Source organism: Telopea speciosissima, chromosome 6 (genome assembly GCF_018873765.1).
Source record: "Telopea speciosissima isolate NSW1024214 ecotype Mountain lineage chromosome 6, Tspe_v1, whole genome shotgun sequence".
Classification (NCBI taxonomy): domain Eukaryota; kingdom Viridiplantae; phylum Streptophyta; class Magnoliopsida; order Proteales; family Proteaceae; genus Telopea; species Telopea speciosissima.
Genome location: NC_057921.1, coordinates 13,234,080 through 13,257,022, shown reverse-complemented (window position 1 = coordinate 13,257,022; position 22,943 = coordinate 13,234,080). Strand labels below are relative to the sequence as shown.

At 40.2% G+C, this 22,943-nt stretch overlaps 2 protein-coding genes across 2 annotated transcripts; one reads left to right on the top strand and one right to left on the bottom strand.

Annotated features, from left to right (window-relative positions):
• The first annotated feature begins 431 nt into the window (after positions 1–431).
• Positions 432–11,179, top strand: LOC122663685 (box C/D snoRNA protein 1-like). The gene is made up of 5 exons (XM_043859306.1): positions 432–702; positions 806–1,007; positions 9,187–9,255; positions 9,751–9,880; positions 10,320–11,179. The coding sequence occupies exons 1-5, from the start codon at positions 465–467 to the stop codon at positions 10,992–10,994; spliced, it is 1,314 nt and encodes a 437-aa protein (XP_043715241.1). The 5' UTR covers positions 432–464; the 3' UTR covers positions 10,995–11,179.
• Positions 11,180–13,853: 2,674 nt separating this feature from the next.
• On the bottom strand, positions 13,854–15,137 carry LOC122663686 (glycine-rich RNA-binding protein GRP1A-like). The gene is made up of 2 exons (XM_043859307.1): positions 14,878–15,137; positions 13,854–14,183 (listed from the first exon to the last, which is right to left on the bottom strand). The coding sequence occupies exons 1-2, from the start codon at positions 15,111–15,113 to the stop codon at positions 14,006–14,008; spliced, it is 414 nt and encodes a 137-aa protein (XP_043715242.1). The 5' UTR covers positions 15,114–15,137; the 3' UTR covers positions 13,854–14,005.
• Positions 15,138–22,943: the final 7,806 nt, after the last annotated feature.

Sequence of the window (22,943 nt, the reverse complement as noted above, 5' to 3'; positions counted from 1 at the left end):
CAATAAAACCCCTATTTTGTCCTTTTCTTCCTTAGGTTTGGTTTGGATTTGGGCTGTTCGATGTCAGCAAGGCCTCAGTGCTTTCATCTCTGCCGACTGAGAGTGGGGCCTTGGGTTTAGGGTTGGGTTACTTGCGAACTTTAAGCACCGATTATTGTACACGAGCCAGCCGTTACGCTAAGGAGTCTCTCTCTCTCTCTGACTGTCTCTGGTCCTCTCCTTGGCTGGCTGATTGCCAGATTCTTGTATTTACTCTGAGGCTCTGAGCACTCGCCGATGACCGACAAGGCAACCGCTCTAATCCAAACAGATGGTGCTTACGTTGAAAAGGCCGTTTCTTTGGTCCTCTGGCTTTATCGTCCAACAGAAGAAGTCTTGAACCGAAACGAATAGCTCAGAATTACAGTCCAAACTCCAAACTTGAAAGCCTCGGACATATCTCTACTTTTCTACAACCATTTCTTATGGAGGAGCAGCAAGAACCAACTGCTCCTAACACTGATCATGATCATTCTAAACAAACCTCTCTCTGTGAAGAGTGCAAATTAAACACACCAAAGTACAGATGCCCAGGTTGCTCTATTCGATCTTGTAGTCTTCCCTGCGTCAAATCCCACAAGCAACGCACTGGTTGTACGGGCAAGAGACTCAGAACTCAAGTTGTCCCTCTCTCCCTATTTGATGACAATCTCCTCATCTCTGGTCTCTCTCTCTCTCTCTCTCTCTCTCTCTATCTTTCTCTCTACTTCAATCTGAAATATCATTAATTTATTATTGACATTTTTGGAAATTCTTTCATGGGTAGACTACAATTTCTTAGAAGAAGCAAAGGGGGCTGCTGAATCTGCTCAGAGAATGCGATATGGGAAGTTCGGGAGTTTCCATTTCAAATTGCCTTTCAAGCTTAAGATACTCAGGAATGCTGCAGGTCGCCGTAAGACGCGGCTTCTTCTTCTCCCTAGAGGAATGTCCAATAGAGAGAAAAACCAGTCGCGATATGTCCAAAAGTTAGTGCTTTTGTCTGCTATATTCTTATTCTTGCTTGATAAATAGTATTTCTATCCATATTCGATGATATATGAAATATCCAAGTGTAATCTCTAGTCTGGCATATGTTATCTTATTTTATAAATTCAGACGACAAAAACTGTGATGATTCTAGCTTGATTTTTGACTCACGAATATCAATAGCAGTTTATCCATTTGTGCTTATTGGTTTGATACTAACAAACAATGGATTTTTTTTGGTTTGCTAGGTTTCAGGCCTTTTAAAGTGTTGCCAACTTGTTTATCTTCTGTGTCATATACTAGTTGGGAGGTGAACAAGCCTGTCTTATGATAATTTAATAACTGACTGTTTATATAATAAATGCTACCAATGAATTTGGAGGACATTTATCAGCTTTAGAACCTACTATTAAGACCTCATGACCAATCAAATTCCACAAACATGGGTAGGAAATAACAAATTCAGGAGCAAATAAGCAGCAAATCATGGTCATTCAGGAGGAAGTTCAGATGGTAAAGGTTGGGAAAGTTAAGCTTTTCAAACTCCTAAGACAAGTGTTTTTCCTTCAAGACCCCGAGTATCCTAAGCACTCAAAAAGAAAAAGAAAATATATGAAGTGTTACTCTATTTTCAAACAAAGCCATTGGATGGCAACCTTTCCTTCTCTACTGAAGAGATTTTTTCTGACCCCATTGGGTCCTATCACTTTGGCAAGGAGAAAGTACATTATATTTTTACTTGGAATTAGTCAATGTTATTAAAAAAAAAACATTGTTATGTTGCATGGATCCAATTACAACAATATAAGTAGATCTCTAGAAAGGTTTATTCATACGAAAAGAAAGAGACAACCCTCTACAAGCTTCTATGTTGTAAAGATGTTTCAGTTATAGGGTTCTAGTTTGTTAACAGTGCTAAATTCATAACATTTTATACCAAAGATCTGGGCTCAAATCCCATTTTTCGCTCCCAATAGCTAACAATTTGATGGTTTATCCATCCTAAAATAAATTAATAAGGTGGCTCTACTTGAATCAATTCAGAAAGTGGCCTACTTGAATTAGTTCAGATTTTATTTCCTACCTCCTAATGATACTTTTCCCTAGCGATGTATTGGTGGCTCTTTCCGGCATCCACCACCACTGATCCAATTGAGCTTGAATTACAGTTGGGCCAATTTTGTCTGGTTTTCTTTTCGAACCCAGGCAGCCCTTTGGCTAATTGCTTGCATTGACCTTGAATCCTATTTGAACATATGCATAGAAATATTATCTTCAAATGATTGCATTAGTATAGTAACAAAAATATAATGTAGTGCTTAGAATCTAATGCCTGTCATAGGTTGAATAAATCCCATCCATAACTTTGTTGTTGCTTTACTTCTTTACCAAGTGATGCCGAATTGTCAAGATAAGAAGCCAGTCTTGATACCTATTAACAATGAGACAAGAAAAAGTTGAGTTCATAACTTTGACTTTTCAGAGGGGGAAAAAAAGTCCCCCGCCACTTAGAAAACTCCTAGTCACACCAAGCATGACACTAACTTGACTTTAAAGGTAGCTCTTAACACTCCGGATACCCATGTTACCAATTGATAAACCCACTCACACCTCACTGATTGGGTTTGAGCCAAACAAAACAGGAGCTGCATTGGTGGGGAACCCAGGGTTGTAACACCTGTTGGGACTCATGAAGATGTTGCCTACTAATTCAGGCCCTATAGCTCACAGGTCTAGGATAATTGGACTATTCTATGTAAATATGTTTCTCATTCCATGGGAGTAGCAGTGACTTCTTAGGTTCCCAATTTTAACTTTTCTTCTTATTTCAGAGTTCTTATCTTCCAGTCTAAGTCATGCTTAAAGTGTGTTATTCTGCTTCCCAAACTGTTTCTTTATGTAGGCCCAACTAGCAAGTTTTGAAAGAAAAGAAAAAATTTGAGATAAACTATCTTTGATAAAGCAGAAACTCAATAATATCCACTGTGATACAGCTCAATAACTGATATGTCATATATCTCTGTTGTCATATATCTCTTAGAATATTTGTGGGATTTGCTGGAACCCATGAACTAGGTTAAATAACACATAGGATATGTATTTTGTGCCTGTTGATAATTGATACATCATGCAAGCCAATAAACTACCACCCTTAACTAACACATTTTTCATATTTTACCTATTGAGTCAAAATCCAATAAAACAGGGCATGAAAGGACTCACAACAAAAGCATAGTTGGATTCAAACCCTGTCTTTGATCCCTAATGAAGGGCCATTGGCATTAAAATCATTCTGAGGAAAGAAAAGCAGTCAGACTCTGTATAAAATGAGAAGGAAAAATGATAATGCCTGAGAAGAAAGAAAGTTCCTGCCAGGGATCTGATATTTTGCCAGCCCCTTAAATCTAAGCAAGGATTGAGATCTGATTAGCTTAGGCAATGATTAAAGATCTGATCTTTCTTGGTCAACCTCCTAATTCTAGAGGATAATATGAGGGTTAATCATCTGTATCCCTGCACTTCATCTGGTTTTCACCTTAATCTTCTTTTTGCTACGAGGAAGCTAGTTTTCAATAACGATGAAGAGCAACCAAAGCCATAACTCAGATCCAGAAAAAGGTTTAACGGAAATCAACATGGACAGAACCATGGGCCCATTACTTTGTAGCTTTACTGATTGATGAAGGTGAGTTATTCCTCCTCTTTGGCAACAGGTTCTGGTATTGTTATAACCTTTTCAAATAGGAGGAAGAAGTGAAGACAGAAATGAAATGTACCATGCAAAGAAGAGAGAGTGCTATAAAAAAATTGAAATGAAAATTTGAAAAGAAGGACGAGTATTTTCGCATGGTTGCAGGGAAGTCACAATGATTGAGGAGATAAAGAAAAAGGTATGAATTGTAGATTAAATAATTAATATATTTAAGAGGGGTATAGAGGAGAAAAAAATGTCCAGGCTAAATACAGAACTCATGGAGAAATGAGAAACATCAAAATCTAACAAAATTGATGAATGGAAGAATCGATGAAAACCAAAACCATTCCTTTTTATATAGTGTATAGATTCAAGTGTTGCATATCAACTACTAGCCTTCGTAGATGGTTTCAAAAACAAAAAAAAAAAAGGGCATACCTAGTGCACAAGGCTCCCGCCACTGTGGGGTCTAGAGAAGGTCATAATGTACGCAACCTTGTTTTCGCAGAGAAGCTGCTTCCAGAGTCTAGACTCGAACCTGTGACCACTTGGTCACAATGGAGAAACCTTTACCATTGCACCAAGGCCCGCCCTTATTTTTTTAACTCAAAGCTTAAACAGTTTAAGGTTCAAATTATGCTGAATACAATGTTTTATATAGGTATTGGCAAGACCCCTATGTCCCTACATGTGTTTGACTTAAGAAAAAGAATTCCTAATATGACTCTATTTACAATTTAGTAACTCCCATGAGTATGTAACAATTAAACTCTAAGTAGATATATTAATCTAATAAAACTTTCTAGCACGGAAATCCTGTCACAGACCAACACCTACTCAGTAAACTGGTAATAAACTTTCCCAATAAAACACAAAGTAGCAGGATCTTGGTCTCAGTGAATAGGTAACTCTATCAACTTTGAAACGCCATCAATATCATGCAAAAGGATGTGTCTTAACCTTGTAGAATAGCCCCCACAGAGATGTGTCAGAAATAACTCATATCTTTTTTTGGTAAAAAGAAGACTCAAAATTTAAGAGAAAAATATGTTGTGCACAGAAGGTAAGCTCCATTATATTGGGCCTTCTGAAGAAGAAAGATCTTTGTTTGAAGCTTGAGAGTTGAGATGCTCCTGCATCAGTTTCTGGTTCAAGTGCCTGCCAGAGCTGACATTAATTATGTGAACTTCAGGGTGAGTGGAAAGAATTATGGGCAAATTAAAGCTGGTTTGGTTATTGCGACGTGTGGACTTCTTGTGTGAATTGCTTTATTTCATACTATTATTGGATCCCCTTTTATAACAAGGTACAACTAAAGCAAGTTGATCATTTTTTGCTCTCTTTCTCCCCCCCCCCTTCTCTTCTTTTGGAGGGTTTGTTATCAATATTGATCTGAATTTAAGATACAAGGTTTCTGCAGTTACAATTGAGAAGATACTTTTTGGAACACCAACAAAGAACTCTTTAAACCTACTAGCACAATTATGGCTGATGTGAAGTGAAATTTCACTCTTAACTTTTTGTTGGAAGAACCGTGGGTTAGAAAAGAGAGAATGATAGAAAATTATATCTTATATTCATTGATAGGTAAGCCCCTCTATTAGGGGAAAATACAAAGGGACTGAAATAGGCGGCGTGGGACTAAAACCCACATAGCCGACTATAGACATAATTACCCCTAACTAACTGTCTCTATAAGAGCAGTGACTTAAACCTAATAACATAGGAATTCAATTACCCCAAAAGGACCAGAATACCCCTACGGTATTCTGGATTACATAGTCCAACATTCCCCCTCAAGCTGGATTATACAAATAAGTAAAGAGAAGCTCCAACTTGAACTAATAAGAAAAAAACTCCATAATAATGCTAACACTCCCCCTCAAGTTGGCGCATATAAGGTACTAAAGCCCAACTTGAACAAAATGGGAAGAAACTAAGTTGTAGCAAAGTTCAACTTGACAGATGAATGAAGCTCCCAAACAAACCTTCAAGAACTTGAAAAATAGATCTTCAAAACCTGGGCAGACTTGATCAGCAAACTTTCACCAATCTTTAACAGCTATCCAGTGATGAATCTCTGACTGATAATCTTGAAGATAAGCAACTGGGGCAGCAAGCAGCGGAAACAAATAAATCAAGCAGCAGAAATGATCAACCCAACTGTAGAACCTCATATAGGCAGGCAATAACCAAACATCTTTAATACTTTGATACTTTAATCTCCCCCTTACGGCAAACTCAACCCAATAACAATGGTGGAAACTCTGATCTTCTATGTTTTGCACCAAGTGTTCCTGCAAGTTTTGCTTTCTGCAATGGCTGCAGGTGTAGTGTACATAATCCCCCCCTCACATGTAGTAGTACATGTGGACAAATAATGGAGAGGATGTAAGAAATAGTGTAAAAGTATATTATTCTAGAATGTTCCAAAAGGTGCTAAGGGTAATGGAAAAGGAAGAAATGGCTATGTAGAGAATCCCATAAACTTCCGAAGTGGTTATGGGTATATGCCAAAGGTATTGTATGGGAGGTGGTGAAGTGAAAAAAAGCTGTGGGATAAAGAACCATGGACAAAAACAATGCAACACTATAATCATCAACCTTCTTTAATCGATCAAACTAATTCCAAAAACACCAATCTCCAATGATCAGATCTGAATTATTAAAAACAGGTCTGATTTTTAGAAAGAGAAGGCACCATTCTTCAAAACTTGATCGAGCTTCACACAAGGAAGAACTAGTGTACAAAATTCCAAACTATAAACTCCCATATGCTAAATAGAACTAATGAAGATATCCGGGCAGAATTGATGTAATAAGCTTCAACAAAAAACTTGGATCAGATCTGAATTAGTGACCAATGCTAGGATCAAGCTCCCAAAGTATGCTGGATATGAACCAGTAGAAAAGCTTCACACAACTGAATAGGTTCGTAGTTGCAACCAACATAGTTGTCATGGCGACGCCATGGCGTCCTGGCGCTGGAGAGGGTTGCATGGCGACCTACGCCATGGCGACCCTCTTTGATTTCTTCTTCCTGCCTCTCTTTCCCTCTTCGATTTCTTCTTCCTGTCTTCGATTTCTTCTTCCCTCTTCGATTTCTTCTTTCCCTCTTCAATCTCTTTCGATTTCTTCTTCCTGTCTTCTTTCCCTCTTCGATTTCTTTCGATTTCTTCTTTCCCTCTTCGATTTCTGAATTTTCTTCTTAAAACTTGAGAAACAATAGAGAAAAAATAAAACATGGCTTGAGTATACATCTATTAACACATTAAAAATAGAGAAAATAAAAAATAAAACATGGTCGACATGCTCGCCATGGCAACGCCATGGCGGGTGACATGTCGATATATCGACGTGACACCCCTCCACCGACTTGGATCGCTATGATGCCGTGACAACTATGGCAACCAATAACCATGGAACACGCTGTTGTAATCCCAAATAAGCTGATCTCCAGGGTAGTAGATACGAGTCTTCAATAATGAAAGAAATTCGATCTCCAATAGTAGGATGCTCAATCTCAATAATAGGGCAGCAGTAGTCCACATAAAGGTAGCAGTAACATGTCAATCAATCATGCTTATAGAAGCCAATCAATAGAACCAGCAAGGTATGTAGTAAAGCTCAATAGAACAGCAAGTATTAGATAAATAACTCAGCAGATCCATAGGTAGTTGAAGCAGCCAGCCATATAGGAACAAATAAAAGAATAGGTTGATAAATGATGAAATCGAGCCATAAGTGTGAACCGGAATTTGTTCAAAATAATTCGATGAATGATGCTGAAACTTGGGTTGAATACTCTTCTAATATGTATAAGACCCTCCTCAAAAAATTAGCTTGATAGGACAATCCTAACCCTAAAATCGATTTTTGTCAAGGTTTTGGAAAACCCTGAAATTGAGATCGATTAGGGGAGGGGGACTTCAAAAATCTGTTGATGCTTGTGAAAGTGTGATGATTTCTTGGCATAGATGTTGTCCACAACTACTGGAATGGATCTCCAATACGAACACCCAATCTCTTGTAGGATTTGAGACTTGATCTTCAAGTGGGAGAAACACCAAAAAGTACAGAAAAAATAGGGCAGCAGCTATCTTAGGTAAAATTCTTTTTTAAGATATGAATAATTGAAGTAGATTGCCTCTCTTGATGGTAGAAACACCTTCAAAACTCTAGAAGCAGCAGGTAACCCTAACCCAAAAAATCGATTAATGCTAAGGTTTTGGAAAACCCTGAAAAATAGAGATCGATTGGGGAGGGGTCTTCTAAAAAACTTGGATAGGTGCAAGATTGAGGTCGAGTGGTCCTGGTAATGGAAGTAATCAACCCTCCAAAAATCAGCAAAAGCTGAAACCTGTAACCCTAATTTTGATTGGACTCAAGGTATTGTCAAGGTTTTTAGCAGGTAACCAAATTAGCAAGTTAAGAAAGTTTTTGCTGTAGAAACAAATTCAGCCATCAGAAAGGGTCCAAACCTAGGTCAAATAGGGTTTGTAGTAGTAGGGAATCACCCCCAAAAAATCAGTTGCATCTGAAAAGGGAAACCCTAAAATCGATTGGAGTCAGGGTTTTGAACAAGTTGAGATCGATTAGGGTATGGAGGCTGGATAGGTTAATGAAAGATGGAGAAAAAGAAAAAAGGGAAGGAGGACATGGGAGGGTAGAAAGGGGTTGCAAAAGGATGCATAGGAGTCTCCAGCAAGGGAGGATCAACCATCTTTAGTGATAGAAATTAGATCTCCAAAAAATTTTGGAAAGTCCCAAATCGCAAAGATGGTTCCAGCAGAATTTTAATGAAAAAAAATCGAATGGAGGAGGGCAGCAACTAAATCATTGGTTAAGGTTTTCACCTCATTAGTACTGCCCCCCTTACATGGATAAGAAGAAGAAAACCGGAGGAAGGAGAAGCCGAGAAAGAGAGAAGAAGGGAGAAGTCGATTGATTGAAGAAGATTTTGTTCTTTCTTTCTAACCTAGATCAGACCAGCTCTGATACCATGTTGGAAGAACCGTGGGTTAGAAAAGAGAGAATGAGAGAAAATTATATCTTATATTCATTGGTAGGTAAGCCCCTCTATTTATAATAGAGGGGAAAATACAAAGGGACTGAAATAGGCGATGTGGGACTAAAACCCACATAGCCGACTGTAGACATAATTACCCCTAACTAACTGTCTCTATAAGAACAGTGACTTAGACCTAATAACATAGGAATTAAACTATCCCAAAAGGACCAGAATACCCCCACCGTATTTTGGATTACATATTCCAACACTCCTCAAGCTGGATTATACAAATAAGTAAAGAGAAGCTCCAGCTTAATTTAATAAGAAAAAAACTCCATAATAATGCTAACACTTTTTGCCCCTCATGTTTCATTTGTGGAAGAGAACTTTAAGTTCTGTTGGTCTCATGAACTTCAAGACACTTCATTTCAAAACTGTCACTAATAGTCGTTTCTGGCATCTTATCTTCCAGGAAGGATTCCATTTTCTGGACGATTGAGTGGCGTTTTCAGTCAACAGATGTTATACTAATCGATCATGGGTAAGCTGTGAAACCAATCCTTGTGGAAAAGCTTCTTAACATATCTGATTGGAAAAAGGTTCTGATTGGCACACCCATACATTGGCATACCTAGTTGTGCCATGTGGCAATTCTGACCGTCGGATATCTAGGGAATGGTCTACTTCGGCCATGTGTCAAATTTCAGCCTCAAATTGAATCATTTCCCCCCCCCCCCCCCATGTAATGGCATACCTTTCCATGTATATCCATGCACCCTCTTAACATTCCTGGATACATCAATGATTTGTTTTTCCATTGGCCAACTCCGTTCACGATGAAACATGAGTTGTGAGCAGGTGACCTTTGGCTCTGCCTGCCCAACAAATTTCAGCACCATCTGAACTGCCATGTGGCAGAATTAGGTCCCTGTCCAGCTGTCTTGTATGGGCCTGCCCACTTATAAATCCTGCTTCGTGATGAAGAGGCAAGCGATGGGGTTATATATTGAGATTGATGTCTCTGGTGTTATTGCAGGGTAGATGAAAACACAAATCTCTGCTCCGTAATTGAGAAACATCTTCAGCCTGGACCTTGGAATCATCAGTTAAGGCCATTCTGTGACAAGTTAGATCATCTCAGGTTCTTCATCAGGAAAAACCCAAAGGTATTCATTGGTAGGCCTTATGGAATATGTGATTGTTTTCTAGTATCTAACATTTTAATGGTTCCTGCATAGGACTGTCTAATCTGCAGAATCAACCTTAATCAGATTACAGTACTATGCTTCCTATTTTTCTTCCTAGGCTCTTCATCAGGACCTTGCTGCATAACGGAAAGATTTGGTAGTTTGGATGAATGTAAATCAGTAAATGTTAATCAATCTCTCATCAGGGATCCTCCTGGTGAGACAGTCAATCTCCCATGTCCCTGCTAAACATTTGCTTAATTGCTTATGTGCTTTTGGTATCCTGTCCTTAAGGGCTTCATTGGATGAGTAATTTTGATATGTCCATTTTGAATATATTTAATGTCACCTCTTTAATACCTATTTAAGCGCCCCCCCCCCCCCTCCGCCCCTCCTTTTTTTTTTCCTTCTTTTGCAGGGCCTTAAATCGCCTTTCCGTGAGTTGGACATAAAGGGCCCACTAAGGCAACAGTTGGCGAATATAATCATCATTGAGTACCCTATTGTTCATGTTTTGCTCCCTTCAGATAGCATTGACTTTGAAATTAGCAGAGATGCAAATGTATTTCCTCAGAAGTCGGAGCATAGGCTATCTCCAAATGATGAACAAGCAAGCCCACAAGGTGTGCTCTTCAGGGAGGAGGAAATAGTAGATGATGACATCTGTGATCCGCGGATTGTAGATCTTATGGAGTATGTGAATCCTGAGCCTCTGGATAATTTCCAAGCTGTTGATAGGAAAATTGATAGACAAGTTCTTTCCTCAGATGCACAGTTGAACGGAGTTTCTAAAGATATAACACCCTGGTTGAAGAATGAATCACAAACCTGTAAAGCAGAAGACAAAGGTACATTTTTGAGTTCCAGTTCAAAGGAAATAGGAGTTGCTGGAAATGTGGGCTTTGATTTTGACCAGGATCTAAAGGATGTTTATTCAGGACTTATAGAGCAAGCTAACCCTGATGGCTTTCTTGACCTGGATGGTGGGTCTATCAATGAAGGGTTTCTAGGGGAGATAAGAGATTGCCTTGGTTTTAGTGAAGATTTATCAGTGGAAGATGAATTAGAAGACGGGGAGATTTTGGGGTTCTGAAAAATTGACAATATTTTCCAAGGTGAGTGAAACTACAGGTCAGCAACTACAAGTTTGGTTGTAGTGTTTTCATTGATGTTGAACACAAAATCATGGTTGTGTAGTCTCCCTCTACTGATTAATTTTCTTCAGGTGCAGATTTTTAGCTACGACAAGTATGACATTAGTTTCACCCACCTAAAGGATGTTTTGAGGCTTTTTTTTTTTTTTTTTTTTATAAGATACAAGGTTTCTGCAGTCACAATTGAAAAGATACTTTTTGGAGATAATATCGATCTTAATTTAAGATACAGGGTTTCTGGAGTCACAATTGAGAAGATATTTTTTGGAGAGACAAACAAAGAAAACTTTAAACCTTTTCCAACTGATCCCCCCCCCCCAATCATTATGCCTGCCTGCTCCAATTCCTTCAATTCCTCACATAGGAGCGGAAATGACCACCCTATCCCCTCCCCAAACACACTGCCCAAGGTGGGTTAGGATGGTCATTTTTGCTCTTATGTGAGGAATTAGAAGAAATTGGAGCGGGCAACGAATTGGAGGTGATAATTATTCCTTCTCTCCCCCCCCCCCCCCCAAAAAAAATTATTGTCTCCATTTATATGCCCCTCCATTTTCTCCATTACATCTAATAGGGGGGAGTGGACACCACCCGGGCAGTATGTTCGGGTAGGGTGGTCATTTTTGCCCCCTATTAGATGTAATGGAGGGAATAGAGGAAATGGAGGGACAGATAAATGGAGACATAGATCCTTCCACACCTCCCCCCCCCCCCCCCCCCTTATTTTTTCTGAACTTGTGCTCGGATGTGTTGGTAACACTTGTTCTTTTTAAGTTTTTTTTTCCCTGTTTTTGTTCTAATAATAGGCTGTAGAAATGCTTGTGAATAAAAAAAGAAACAAAATCACATTTGGAAGGTACTTTAAATACTTCTGGCATTTCGACGCCACCTATTTTTTTAGATTTAAGGACTTTTTAAGTTCACTATGAAATTATTGTTAGACAACGGTATTGGCCAATTTGCAGTTCTGTATATCTAAATTTCTCGAATTTGATTATGTTAATTTTATTTAAAAAAGTTTACGAAATATCCCTTGAAAATGGGCCGATACTCAGATCAACCCATCATATTTGAAAATAGGAAAATTTACGAAACGCCTCATTGATATTTTAGCTTTGTAGTAAAACTTAAGAATTAAATTTACAATACTACATTTTCCTTCATTTTTAACCTAAAATATCCATCCGTTTCCTGCAACTTCGCTGGCATCACCTCCACCGGCCGACATCAATTAGCGCCGGACCCACACCGAAAAGCTACAACACGAGAAGGCCACAAACAATGTCACTCCGATCTTTATTCGTACTCGCATTAATTGTCTTCTTCACCCTGTTTCTGCAACTAAGAGCGTTGCAACCGCCTCAAGAACCTTAAAGTCTCTCATTCGATCTTTCTGAAGTTAATAATGCATCGCCATTGCCATCTCCCAATTCAACGACCTCGAATGCTTCTCTGGTACCGGCACTATTTGTTATCGGAGATTCAACCGTCGATTGCGGCACGAACAACTATCTGGGGACTTTTGCTCGTGCTAATTTCTTACCGTATGGAAGGGATTTCGACACTCACAAGCCCACTGGGAGGTTCTGTAGTGGAAGTATCCCTGTAGATTTTCTTGGTAGCGTTCAACCTTCTTGGTTTCTTTTTCTCTCTTTTTTTTTTTTAACTTACATCTCTTACTACACTTGTAAGATTTTAGATCGAATTTTTATATTTCTTTTTTATGTTTTTTCTTCATTTATTGATTGAATTCCAGAAATAGATCGATAAATTTTGATTGCAGGATTTGTATGTTTTTCCAATGAGTTCTGACACGGTATTTGTTTTTCTTGTTAATTTTGGTTAGCATTGCGTCTTGGCCTCCCATTTGTTCCTGCGTTCCTCGGGGAGAGTGGGACAGTTTGAGGATATGATCCATGGAGTGAATTTTGCACACGATCGGTCATCGATGACTCTGAAACAGAAATAGAGACAAAACAAAAAGAAACAAAGAGGGAGGACGACGAAGGAAAGAGTATTGGGGGTTTGTGAAAGGCCAAAGAAAGAGCATGGCTGGACTGAAAGGCGGAGATTAAGTTGCAGGTCTGTGAGGAATAAGATGGATATTGGGGGTTTTAGATTTAAGGGCAAAATAGTAACTCTACACTAGTTAAGGGTAGTTTAGGAATTTAAATTTAACAATGTAAAACTAACCGTAGGGACTAATGTGAGTATAGAGCTCTAATGTAGGGGATGATCTGGGTATTTTCAAATAAGAGGGGGTGATTCGAGTATTGGTCCATTTTCAAGGGGTGTTTCATAAATTTTCCATGAAAATACTTAGATCACCCCCTCTACACTAATGGTGTTAGTCTGCTGTCAGTTATTGGTTAAAAATACTATTTTACCCTTATATTAAATCATTAGAATTAAATTTACAATACTACCCTTTCTTCCATCTTCAACCTAAAATAGCCCACTGCCTCTGCTTTCCCAGGTAGCATCGCCGTTGTCGCCTAAAGCTTCGTTCTCTCCATCTGAAGTTTTACTTGTTCATTGGTGGAGCGAGAGAAGGCAAGACAAGAGCTTTGAGATCGATATAGTCTATATATCTCCCTTAAGAATTAAGATTTCAAAGTCCGGTTCATTGATCGAAGGGGATGATGAAGCAGGAGAGCTCATACAGAGATCCAATGTCCGCTGTAGACCAGATCTCTTGCTTTTTTCTGGGTGTCTCCCCCCGATTGAGAATGAAGTTGTTATTGATCAAAGATGAACTGATGAAGGTTTGATGACTTTGTAACAAGACTAAAGCCTCCCCAGAAAGATATCACAACCTAAACTATTGATAGTGAACCAGCGGACAAAAAAGAGGAGCACACGGACCATAACCAATAACAAGAACCCATTCATCATAAGCAAACCCTAACCATATGAACACCATAAAACATCACTAGAAACCCTTGTTTCTCTAGCTTGAGTAACGATCACCTCCGCCACCACTTCCATAGCCACGGTCACCACCACCACCGCCCTCGCGGCGTCCATAACCACCACCACCTTCACCTCCGTAGCCACCGGCGCCACCGCTGTGATAACCACCTCCACCCTCGCCCCCGCCACCCCTGGTCTGGGCTTGGTTGACAGTTGTTGCGTCAAGAAATTGCTGAGGGTTCCTGCGAGTGCCGTCACCTACAAGTGAACCAAGGGGTCAACAGAGAGAACCGGTGTGGTTCCGACCTAGGGCTCTCCGATGCCAAAGTTAGATCTCCTGAGCAAACAGATGAATGTAGAATTCAATATGAGTTCTTTTTCCTCTCTTCCTGAGGGTGGTGTACCTTTCCTTTTATAGTGGAGTATGACGATATGGAGAGTCCCAATTTGATGGCGAGTGTGTCGTTGAGTGGATAGAGGCCCTGGGTAGCAGGGCTCAATCCTGATTGGCCATCTCCCCGCTGGAGGGAGTGTCCTGGTGGTATCAAGATCTTTAGTGGATAGATACTCGCGTGTGGTGATAACGTTATTAGTGCTTGAATCTGTCTGGGTGACGTGACTTCTAAGCGGTGGCCCAGAGTCCTGGTGGTGGCATAAGTCTGCAGTGACACTATTGGGTCATAGACGAGCGGCCTCGGGGTCCGTGTACATCACGTCTGCGTCCACGATGCCGTGCCTGGGTGTGAGACTACGCCTGGGTGAGAGGCCGTGCCTGGGTGAGGCCGCGCCTAGGTGCAGACCGCTCCCGGGTGGGACCCCCTGTTGGTTCTCCTTGGTTCTGGAACAGGTCGCTTTATGACACGTGGCAGCCGTTGACTGGTTCGGTGAATCTTGGATGTATCAATAGTAATATTCCTACCATCAAGATCCTGTCCGTTCATCCCTTCAATAGCAGCCCTCATCGATTGCTCATCGTGGAAAGTCACGAAACCAAAACCTCTGGATCTCCCAGTCTCACGATCGTTGATGATCTTTGATTCAATAATGTCGTCGTATTGACTGAAAGCCCTCTCTAAGGCTTGATCATCGGCCACCCACGCAAGGCCACCAACCAAGCAACGGAACTCAACATCTATAGATGCCATTGCTGAAGAAGAGAATTGGAACAACGAACAAGAAAAAAAAAAAGCAAAGAAACCGAACAAGAGCGGAAGAACAAGAGGAGGATCAAAATCTACCTCAGAAAGCACCAATAAAATTGAAAGCAAATGGAAGGAAAATTATTAGTTTTCCCTGATTTATTTTCTGGGTTCTTCTTCTTGGATATACCACCATTACAGTCTATTACAGTACAGTTTCTCTTTATTGGAGAGCAAAAGATGGTTTCTTTTTTCCCATTCGGTTTAGCAATTTGGGGAAGAAGGAGAGGGAATATAACTCTCCGATTCCTTATTTTAATTTAGAAAAAAAAAGAGTACATGTTGAATAGTAATTATACTCTTCTCAAAGGTAGTTTAGGGTTTTCAAAAAATTTAACTAGTTGACTTCATCAGTTAACTAATGGTAGGGTCTAATTTGAGTATAGGGTTCTAATATAGGGGGTGATTTGAGTATTTTCAAATATGAGGGGGTGGTCTAAGAATCGACCCATTTTCAGGGGGTGTTTTGTAAATTTCCCTTCTATTTATATAGACAAGAAATGACCAAATCATCAGCTGTGACAATCATCTTTGGTAATGAAGACTAGTTGTGGCACTTTTGGTCTCTGTCAAATCACTGATTGCCATCAAATTAAGCTCCACACATTCTTAGAGGATTCCATTGTTTATTTTTTTGTGTAGTTAAAAAGAACTTTTTTGTTTTAAATATCTCACGATGTCTCATTGGAAGGCAATTATTTTTTACAGGAACTGATTATAACAATTCAATTTTATGAGAGAATAAAGCTTCAAGATGATTTTAATATTAGAGAGCTTCCAACACACAGAGGAGACTCTTTTGGAGTGCTACCAATGCTGCCTAAATTGCCTAGTGATATAGATTTTAGGGCCTTTCTCAAGTAATAACAACAAGCTTATCTTAATGTCTGAAAAAATAAGCTTTATCTTAAATGAGAAAATTTATTCGTAACAATCTTATCTTAATGCCTAAAAAAATAAGCTTTAAGTTAAATGAGAAAATTTATTTGTAACTTTCATGGTAACCATGGCTTTGATTCTACCATGTGGAAGCATGATGTGGCAAATTCGACGTTGGGTATATACAGAATGGCATAGCTTGATCACATAGTGTGTAATTTAAGTCACACTATGATGGATACTGATATGGTACGAATTGAAGAAAAAGAGCTATTGCAAAGTGACTATTTTAGATATCTGGGTCAATCATAAATAAAGAAGGTTACATAGAGGATGATGTTTCACAAAGAATTAAAGTGGAATGGATGAAGTGGAGAGGTGCGTTGGAGTGCTGTGTGACTGACAGATTCCTTTAAGGCTTAAAGGAAAGTTTTATAGGACTATTGTTCGACCGATCATGTATGGGGCAGAATGTTGGGCAATTAAGAAGTGTTATATTGATAAGCTTTGTGCAGTAGAAATGAGGATGTTAAGATGAATGTGTGGAAAAACAAGGAAGGATAAAGTTAGGAATGAACATATAAGAGTGGACTTGGGAGTTGCCCGATCAATGACAAGCTCCGAGAGAGTCGTTTAAGATGGTATGGTTATATTCAGCGGAGGCCTAGGAATGTCCCAGTAAGGAGGAGTGACACAATTTCGATTGAAGGAGCAGTGAGAAGAAGTGACACGATTCCGATTGAAGGAGCTAAAATGACAATAGGAGAAGTGGTGAGGAAGGACATGCAAAGTCTAGGTCTTGTACTAAGTATGACTTCGAACAGAGCCTATTGGAGGGCAAGGATCCATGTCGCAGGCCCCATTTAGTTGAGATGCTCCCGATGTGTTGGCTTGTTCCTCTTTCCTCTCACTATCTTTCATTTGCTTTTTTTCTTTTCTCGTTTCTCATCTCTTTCCCTATCCTTCTTTTCCCATCTTTTCTTTTTCTTTTTTGGTTAGAACTCTGTTTTCCCTACTTTGTTTTGTTTGGATCTTTCGATTACCCTATTTGAAGAGCGAGTGCTCATATCCTAGGTTAAGCTGTTACTCTGTCTGCATACGGGTAACGAAAAACTCTATTTTTAAAGTCGTTATTCCATTTGTGTATGGATAGTGAAAGGTCCATCCACAAGCCGTGATTCTATTTGTGAGGATCCGTTTTCCGACACTCTATGCAATGCACGCAGAGGGGTAAGTCGCTCCTCGGTTAGACAGAGAAGGAATGCGTCTTCTTAGGGGTAAATGATTATCAAGATTTATCAGGGAATAGGGGTCATACAATAATATGAAATGGAGTCGCCACCTAAGGTTAGGGCTTAGGACCCATTGGTGTAGCCCTGGAAGGGCTACGAGACTTCAGTTGCTTTGGTCAAAGATTCAGGGTAAGTGGTCAGGTTACGAGAGTGGGAAGGTGTTAGGCACCCATCTTGGTAAACCGGTCTTTCTATTAGATGCTTGTTTTCGAATATTCTTCCTTTATGAATGTCATTCCCAACTGTATGGGTAAATAATGATGCGCGAACTACATGAATGAAATTAAACTAATTTACAGTATCTAGTGTACACTATACGATAATATTTGAAAGTCTACATTGTACCAAAATCAAAAGTTAATGGGGGAAATCTATACCTGTACACTTTAAACCAATGCTATTATGCAAGACAGACGGTGTCCCCCAGCTTACGTGAAGGTAAAAGATTTGCTTTGTCCTTCGTAGGACAGAGTAACGGTTCACGAGTATTGAATCCTAAGATCTCGGGCAGAATAATGGCATTTCAAGGTTTCAAAAATCAGATGCTTGAATATTGTGCAGAGTGGCTAGGCCATGGGAGATTCTCGGGACTAGGACAAAGTTGAAGAAGCTAGATTAGGATAATCACAGCTTCAGACAAGGAAATAAGGCTTGAAGGCTCGCAATCGGGTTAGGGAAGGGCCCCGGAACAAGGAAATTAGGAAAAACTGGAAAACTGGAGCTCTGAGGATGCTCCCTCTCCCAAAAACTTCGAATGTTTCAAATGAGAAGGTGAGGGGGGCGCATGGCGGGGCTGCAAAAAATGGAAAAAAGGGGATAAATGGTATCTGGACGCCCACGAGGCAGCCTAGTAGGGTCATAGAGCAACTATGGCACCGCACAGTAGGGAGGAATAAGTGGGCCCAGCACTGCATGGTAAGGTCACACAGGCCACGGCGCCGCGTGGCAGGACTACCAAGCGCCGCCTTGAGCCTTCGTGCAGCACTGCCATGTGGGGCCATTGTTACATCCACACTCAGATTTGCTATTACTTATAATTTCTCTCTCTTGTGACGTGTAGATTCTGCTATCGTGTACGCTAGTGAGCTATTTTCACTTGTGGTCAAACCTAGCCACAAGATTGTTGACCAGTTCACGGGCCTGCTTGTGGAGGAGAGGTTCCTTAACCGGCAGTGGGGAAGATTTATCGATGGTGATTTCGTCGACTATCCTCCTAGCACGAGTCCCCAGAGTGAAGTGTATCGAAAGGCGTTCCCTGTGTCCCCACACCTAGACACCTCCTTCGACGATGAGTTTTGACTCTTAAAGCCCAAGCCAAACAGGCCCTAAGTGTGGATTAATTATAAAGGCAAAGCTTGGCCATTAAAACTCAGTTACTTCTCCTATCTACCCAAAAATGTTGGAGACTTGTAGCATTGAAGGCTTTGGAGAGGAGAAGCTTGGAGGGAGCTGTGGAGGTGGAAGCCACCCATTAGTTCATCCTTGAGGTGAATGTTCTCACCTTTCTCCTTCTCTTTTCCATTTTTGAGATTGGGGTTCCCTTTAGGATCGATCCTCAACCTAGGGTTTCCCTTGGGAACCCAATAAGCTCTAATGGATACTTAATTGAGACTCACTTCCCATTCCCCTTGCTGCCTTCATGGCTTTGATGACCCAAATTGTTGTTCAAAGCATTGAAGACCTAGATTAAGTTTAGGAAAAACCTTGGAGTTGGATCCAATCCCTTGAATCCTCTAAGTTCTATGATGGGATACATGTTTTAGACCCCCAATGAAGGATTTGGCTCACCTCCCTAACCCTAGGACCCCTATGGTTCCATGGATGAAAGGCTAGAAGTGGAAATCTTCTCAGATTTTAAAGGAAAGTCGACAGATCCACGAGCGGATCCACTATCTTGTTTCCGCCCATTAGTCCGTCCGGTATAACCTAGTTGTTTAGCTTGGGCGAAGCCACGAGCGGACTCACTTGGTAAATCCGCCCATAGCTCAATTCTCTCTCGGGAATGTCTTAGGGTTTGGACAGATGCAAGAGCAGATTCAGATTACACATCCGCCTATGAGTCCGTTCCATATATCTTCAGAGTTTAGCCTGGACGGACTAGGAGCAGACTCACCTGGCTGCCTTCGTTCCTACATCTGCCCTTGCTGTCTTGATCTAAACTTCAAACAAATTGTTGGGACCCCTCATGGGACCCACCTATACCCTTCTGACATTGTTCTCACACATCCTCAAACTTCATAACTGGTACAGGAATGCATGCACCAAGGTAAATCTTACTGAACACACCGAACGACAAGCAAGCAAACTGTGAGTGGGCTTTGGGTGATGGTTGGGCTTGATATATAATATATAACTATATAGATTACATAATGGTTTTTATACTTGCATTCATCCTTATCATGTTGCATCTTTGTATATAAAACCATGTTGGATACGAATTGATGAAATGTGGATACGTTGTATTAGGTTACGGTGTTGGATATGTCGGTGTCGAAACCCTAAAAATTCTTATTATATTCATTGCTTGTCATCCTGGTCTGTATGCGCCGTACCGTGCTGGTATCTGGGAACTAGATGGAATGGGATGTTGATGCACCCGAAATACCTCTTAGGACGATAGGACTTGCATGTAGTATACCTGTGGCTAGAACTTTTATTCCCTCATGCTACGACCCTTACCAACAGGGGTTTATGTGTTGGATAGTCTAAGCACCTGTTGTCTGTGGAGGTGGGAGAGGTCAGGGGTAGTGATGGCTATCGAGGTCTACAACTGGGTTGTCTGATGGCTTTTACCAGCATAGGCTTCCTCATGATTATTGAGGTTTCACTGGGGTGATAAGTCAAGTGACCCTCAATGTCTCCCGAGTTATCACAGTAGCATATACCATGACTTAGACTGTTTGTTAAGTGAAAAATATATTTAACATTACATGCACTTAGACTATGTGTGATTGTGTGTTTGTGCATTCCCCTTCCCCTCACTAGCTCAGTGGAGCTAACCCCCTGTGTACACAAATTTTTACATTTTGACGCAGATTGTGGCTATTTAGTTGGCTTAGAAGCTCAGCCGACAGATTATGACAGTATGGGCACAGAGGAACCTGAGTTTGTGATAGATGAACACGGCGACAGTTGCCCTTGTGATGATTGTGCTTACAAGCACTGATGTTGTTGGGGATTGTCCCTATTTTTTATTCTTTTGGGGCTTTGTGCCCATTATGAACATGTTTTGTAATAACTTATCATTATTTTGAGTAGTTACGTCATGGTTAGTTGGTAGTCAATGTTAAACTATTACTGTATCACCTAGCCAGTTGAACATATTGTAACTATTATATAAATATTGCTTCCGTTCATGTTGACTCTGATGTTTAATGGAATATTCCTCTCTTTTTATGCAAATGTAATCATTTGGGTGGGTCCTTGGTTGTTGACTATGGCTTAGGACACTATGTCGTTGATTTTGGTAGGAATTGGGGTGACGCGTGTCATCCTAATCACCCTCTTGACTGTGTTTATTCCTAGCTTGGGATAGAGGCGTGATAGCATGGTATCAGAGCGTGATGCTCTGCACCAAACATGGTCTACCAAGGGTCTTAATTTACTTTACACATTAAGGTCTCAATTAAAAGCCTTCAACTGACATAATTGGAATGTGTGCAAAACATAGGGAGAAAACTAGTTGGGGTGGAATCTGGGAATCATGGCAAAATAATTGGGACAACATTAGAATTAAAGAGTTAATATATAGCTATGTAAGTTCCATGTAAATCCAGCTGTCTGTCTACTCAACCTCCTGTGGAGGCGACTAAACCATACACAAACCCAAAAAGAGAATTTCCAAAATTGCAACTGGAAGAACCATAATCACATTCCAAAAAAAAAAAAAAAAAGAAGGAAAAGACAAAGAAAAAGCCAAATTAGAGTATTGTTCTGAAACATCCAGCTAAACCACAAAAACAACAAACAGAGAAAATTAGAAAGTAACTCCAATAGCCCCGGGGTCTAGTCTCTCATCTCATCATCGCTGCCCCCATCTTCTTCACCGTTGCCTTCATAATACAGGTAGGCATTGATGTCATAAATGTCCTTCTCCACCCTTTCGAAGCAATGATTGTATGAAGCAAACTGTCCATGGATGCCTTCTGCACCCACCTCCTCACCATCCTCTAGGATTAGTGGCTCCCCATCACAAACAGGACCTGTTCCATGTTATTAACCATGATGAAGGGCAGACTTACTTGGACCCCTTGATGCAGACAATAGCCTAGAGTTGCAGACATGAGAGAGGGCTCAGAGTTGTGCCCCTTAACAGGAACAAGATTGGTCTTGGCCATCATGGTCAAAATTCGCTGTGACTTACCAAATGTAGTCATATTCATCCGGTATGTGTACTTGTCATTGGTCATGGTGGAGTACAGATGTTTATACTCTACCTTAGACACACAAGTCAAAGGATCCCTCCCTAGTGGATGGTGAACCCGGTCTCCAACGGAATTGACCCCAAGAATGACCCCCAACTCTACCTCATTGAAACATATCCTGACTCCCTTCGCAAAGGAATTAATTTGAAGCCTCCCTGCTTTCTCTTGAATAACTAACATGTAGGAGTAGAAGTGCCCAATCAATTTTGGGTAGTAGTACCTAGGCAAGGTTAGCATGTTGAACTGCCCCAAATTCTCAAATCTTAGCCCCAATTTGAAGGCAATTAGCTCCTCTACTATGACATCCTTTCCCACCTCAATCTTCCTGTTATGAAGCTTCCGAGTGTATAGTCTTTCTGCTTCAATAGACACAAAGAAGTTGGCATCATTGTGGGCTAGGGCTGGAGCTGGTGTTGGTGCTGCTACTGGTGCAGGAGCCTTGTTTCCCCTAGTCTTGGGAGCCATTTCACTTTAGAATTGCCTACACGCACAAACAAAAGAAAAGGGGGACAATCTGACTGCTTAGTCACTCCAACTCCAACAAAAATATAGAGATTTAAGAGTAAAACATAGCAAACAATTGATCCACATTCATTAGGACATTAAAAGAGAATTGGTGGGAAAATAGCTCTCTTGAACTTGGGTTCAAGGAAGAAAATCCCAATAGACCCTCTATAAAATTTAATATAATAATAAGGATCAAACACAAATTATGCAAGCGGCATGCCTTTAGGAGAAATTAAAAGAGGAGCAATATATACCCAAAGCATAAAATAAATCCCCTCTTAAAATACCAAGAATTTGGGATTTCCTCCAAACTCCCATTTAGAAACTTGGAATGATACTAAACAAGTAAGAACACCTTTAAATTACAACAAATTCAGAGAATGTATGAAGAATTAAAGTGTATTTCCTAGTACAAAACCAATTACCCTAAAAATAGTAGGAAAATTTTGGTTTTGGCAAGGGTTTAACCAACCCTAGCGCTAATCGATAGGTGTAAACATGGTAAGACATGTTCATCAATAGATTCGAAGTTAAGGAAATAAGAAAAACAAGATTTCAACATCCTTCAAGCAATCAAACACAATGCCATGGAAAAAGGAAAGAAAAACCTAACTAAAAACCCTAGAGAAGGGCTAAGAACAAATTCAAGAAACCAAAGATGGGAAAGGACCTCA

Excerpts from the sequence above, each read along its gene's own strand:
- LOC122663685 (XM_043859306.1), top strand. The coding sequence starts at position 465 with ATGGAGGAGCAGCAAGAACCAACTGCTCCTAACACTGATCATGATCAT. Across the intron at positions 9,256-9,750 it reads GTTATACTAATCGATCATGG|GGTAGATGAAAACACAAATC; the intron begins GTAAGCTGTGAA and ends GTGTTATTGCAG. Across the intron at positions 9,881-10,319 it reads TCATCAGGAAAAACCCAAAG|GGCCTTAAATCGCCTTTCCG; the intron begins GTATTCATTGGT and ends CTTCTTTTGCAG.
- LOC122663686 (XM_043859307.1), bottom strand. The coding sequence starts at position 15,113 with ATGGCATCTATAGATGTTGAGTTCCGTTGCTTGGTTGGTGGCCTTGCG. Across the intron at positions 14,184-14,877 it reads GATCTTGATGGTAGGAATAT|AACTGTCAACCAAGCCCAGA; the intron begins TACTATTGATAC and ends TCTTGACGCAAC.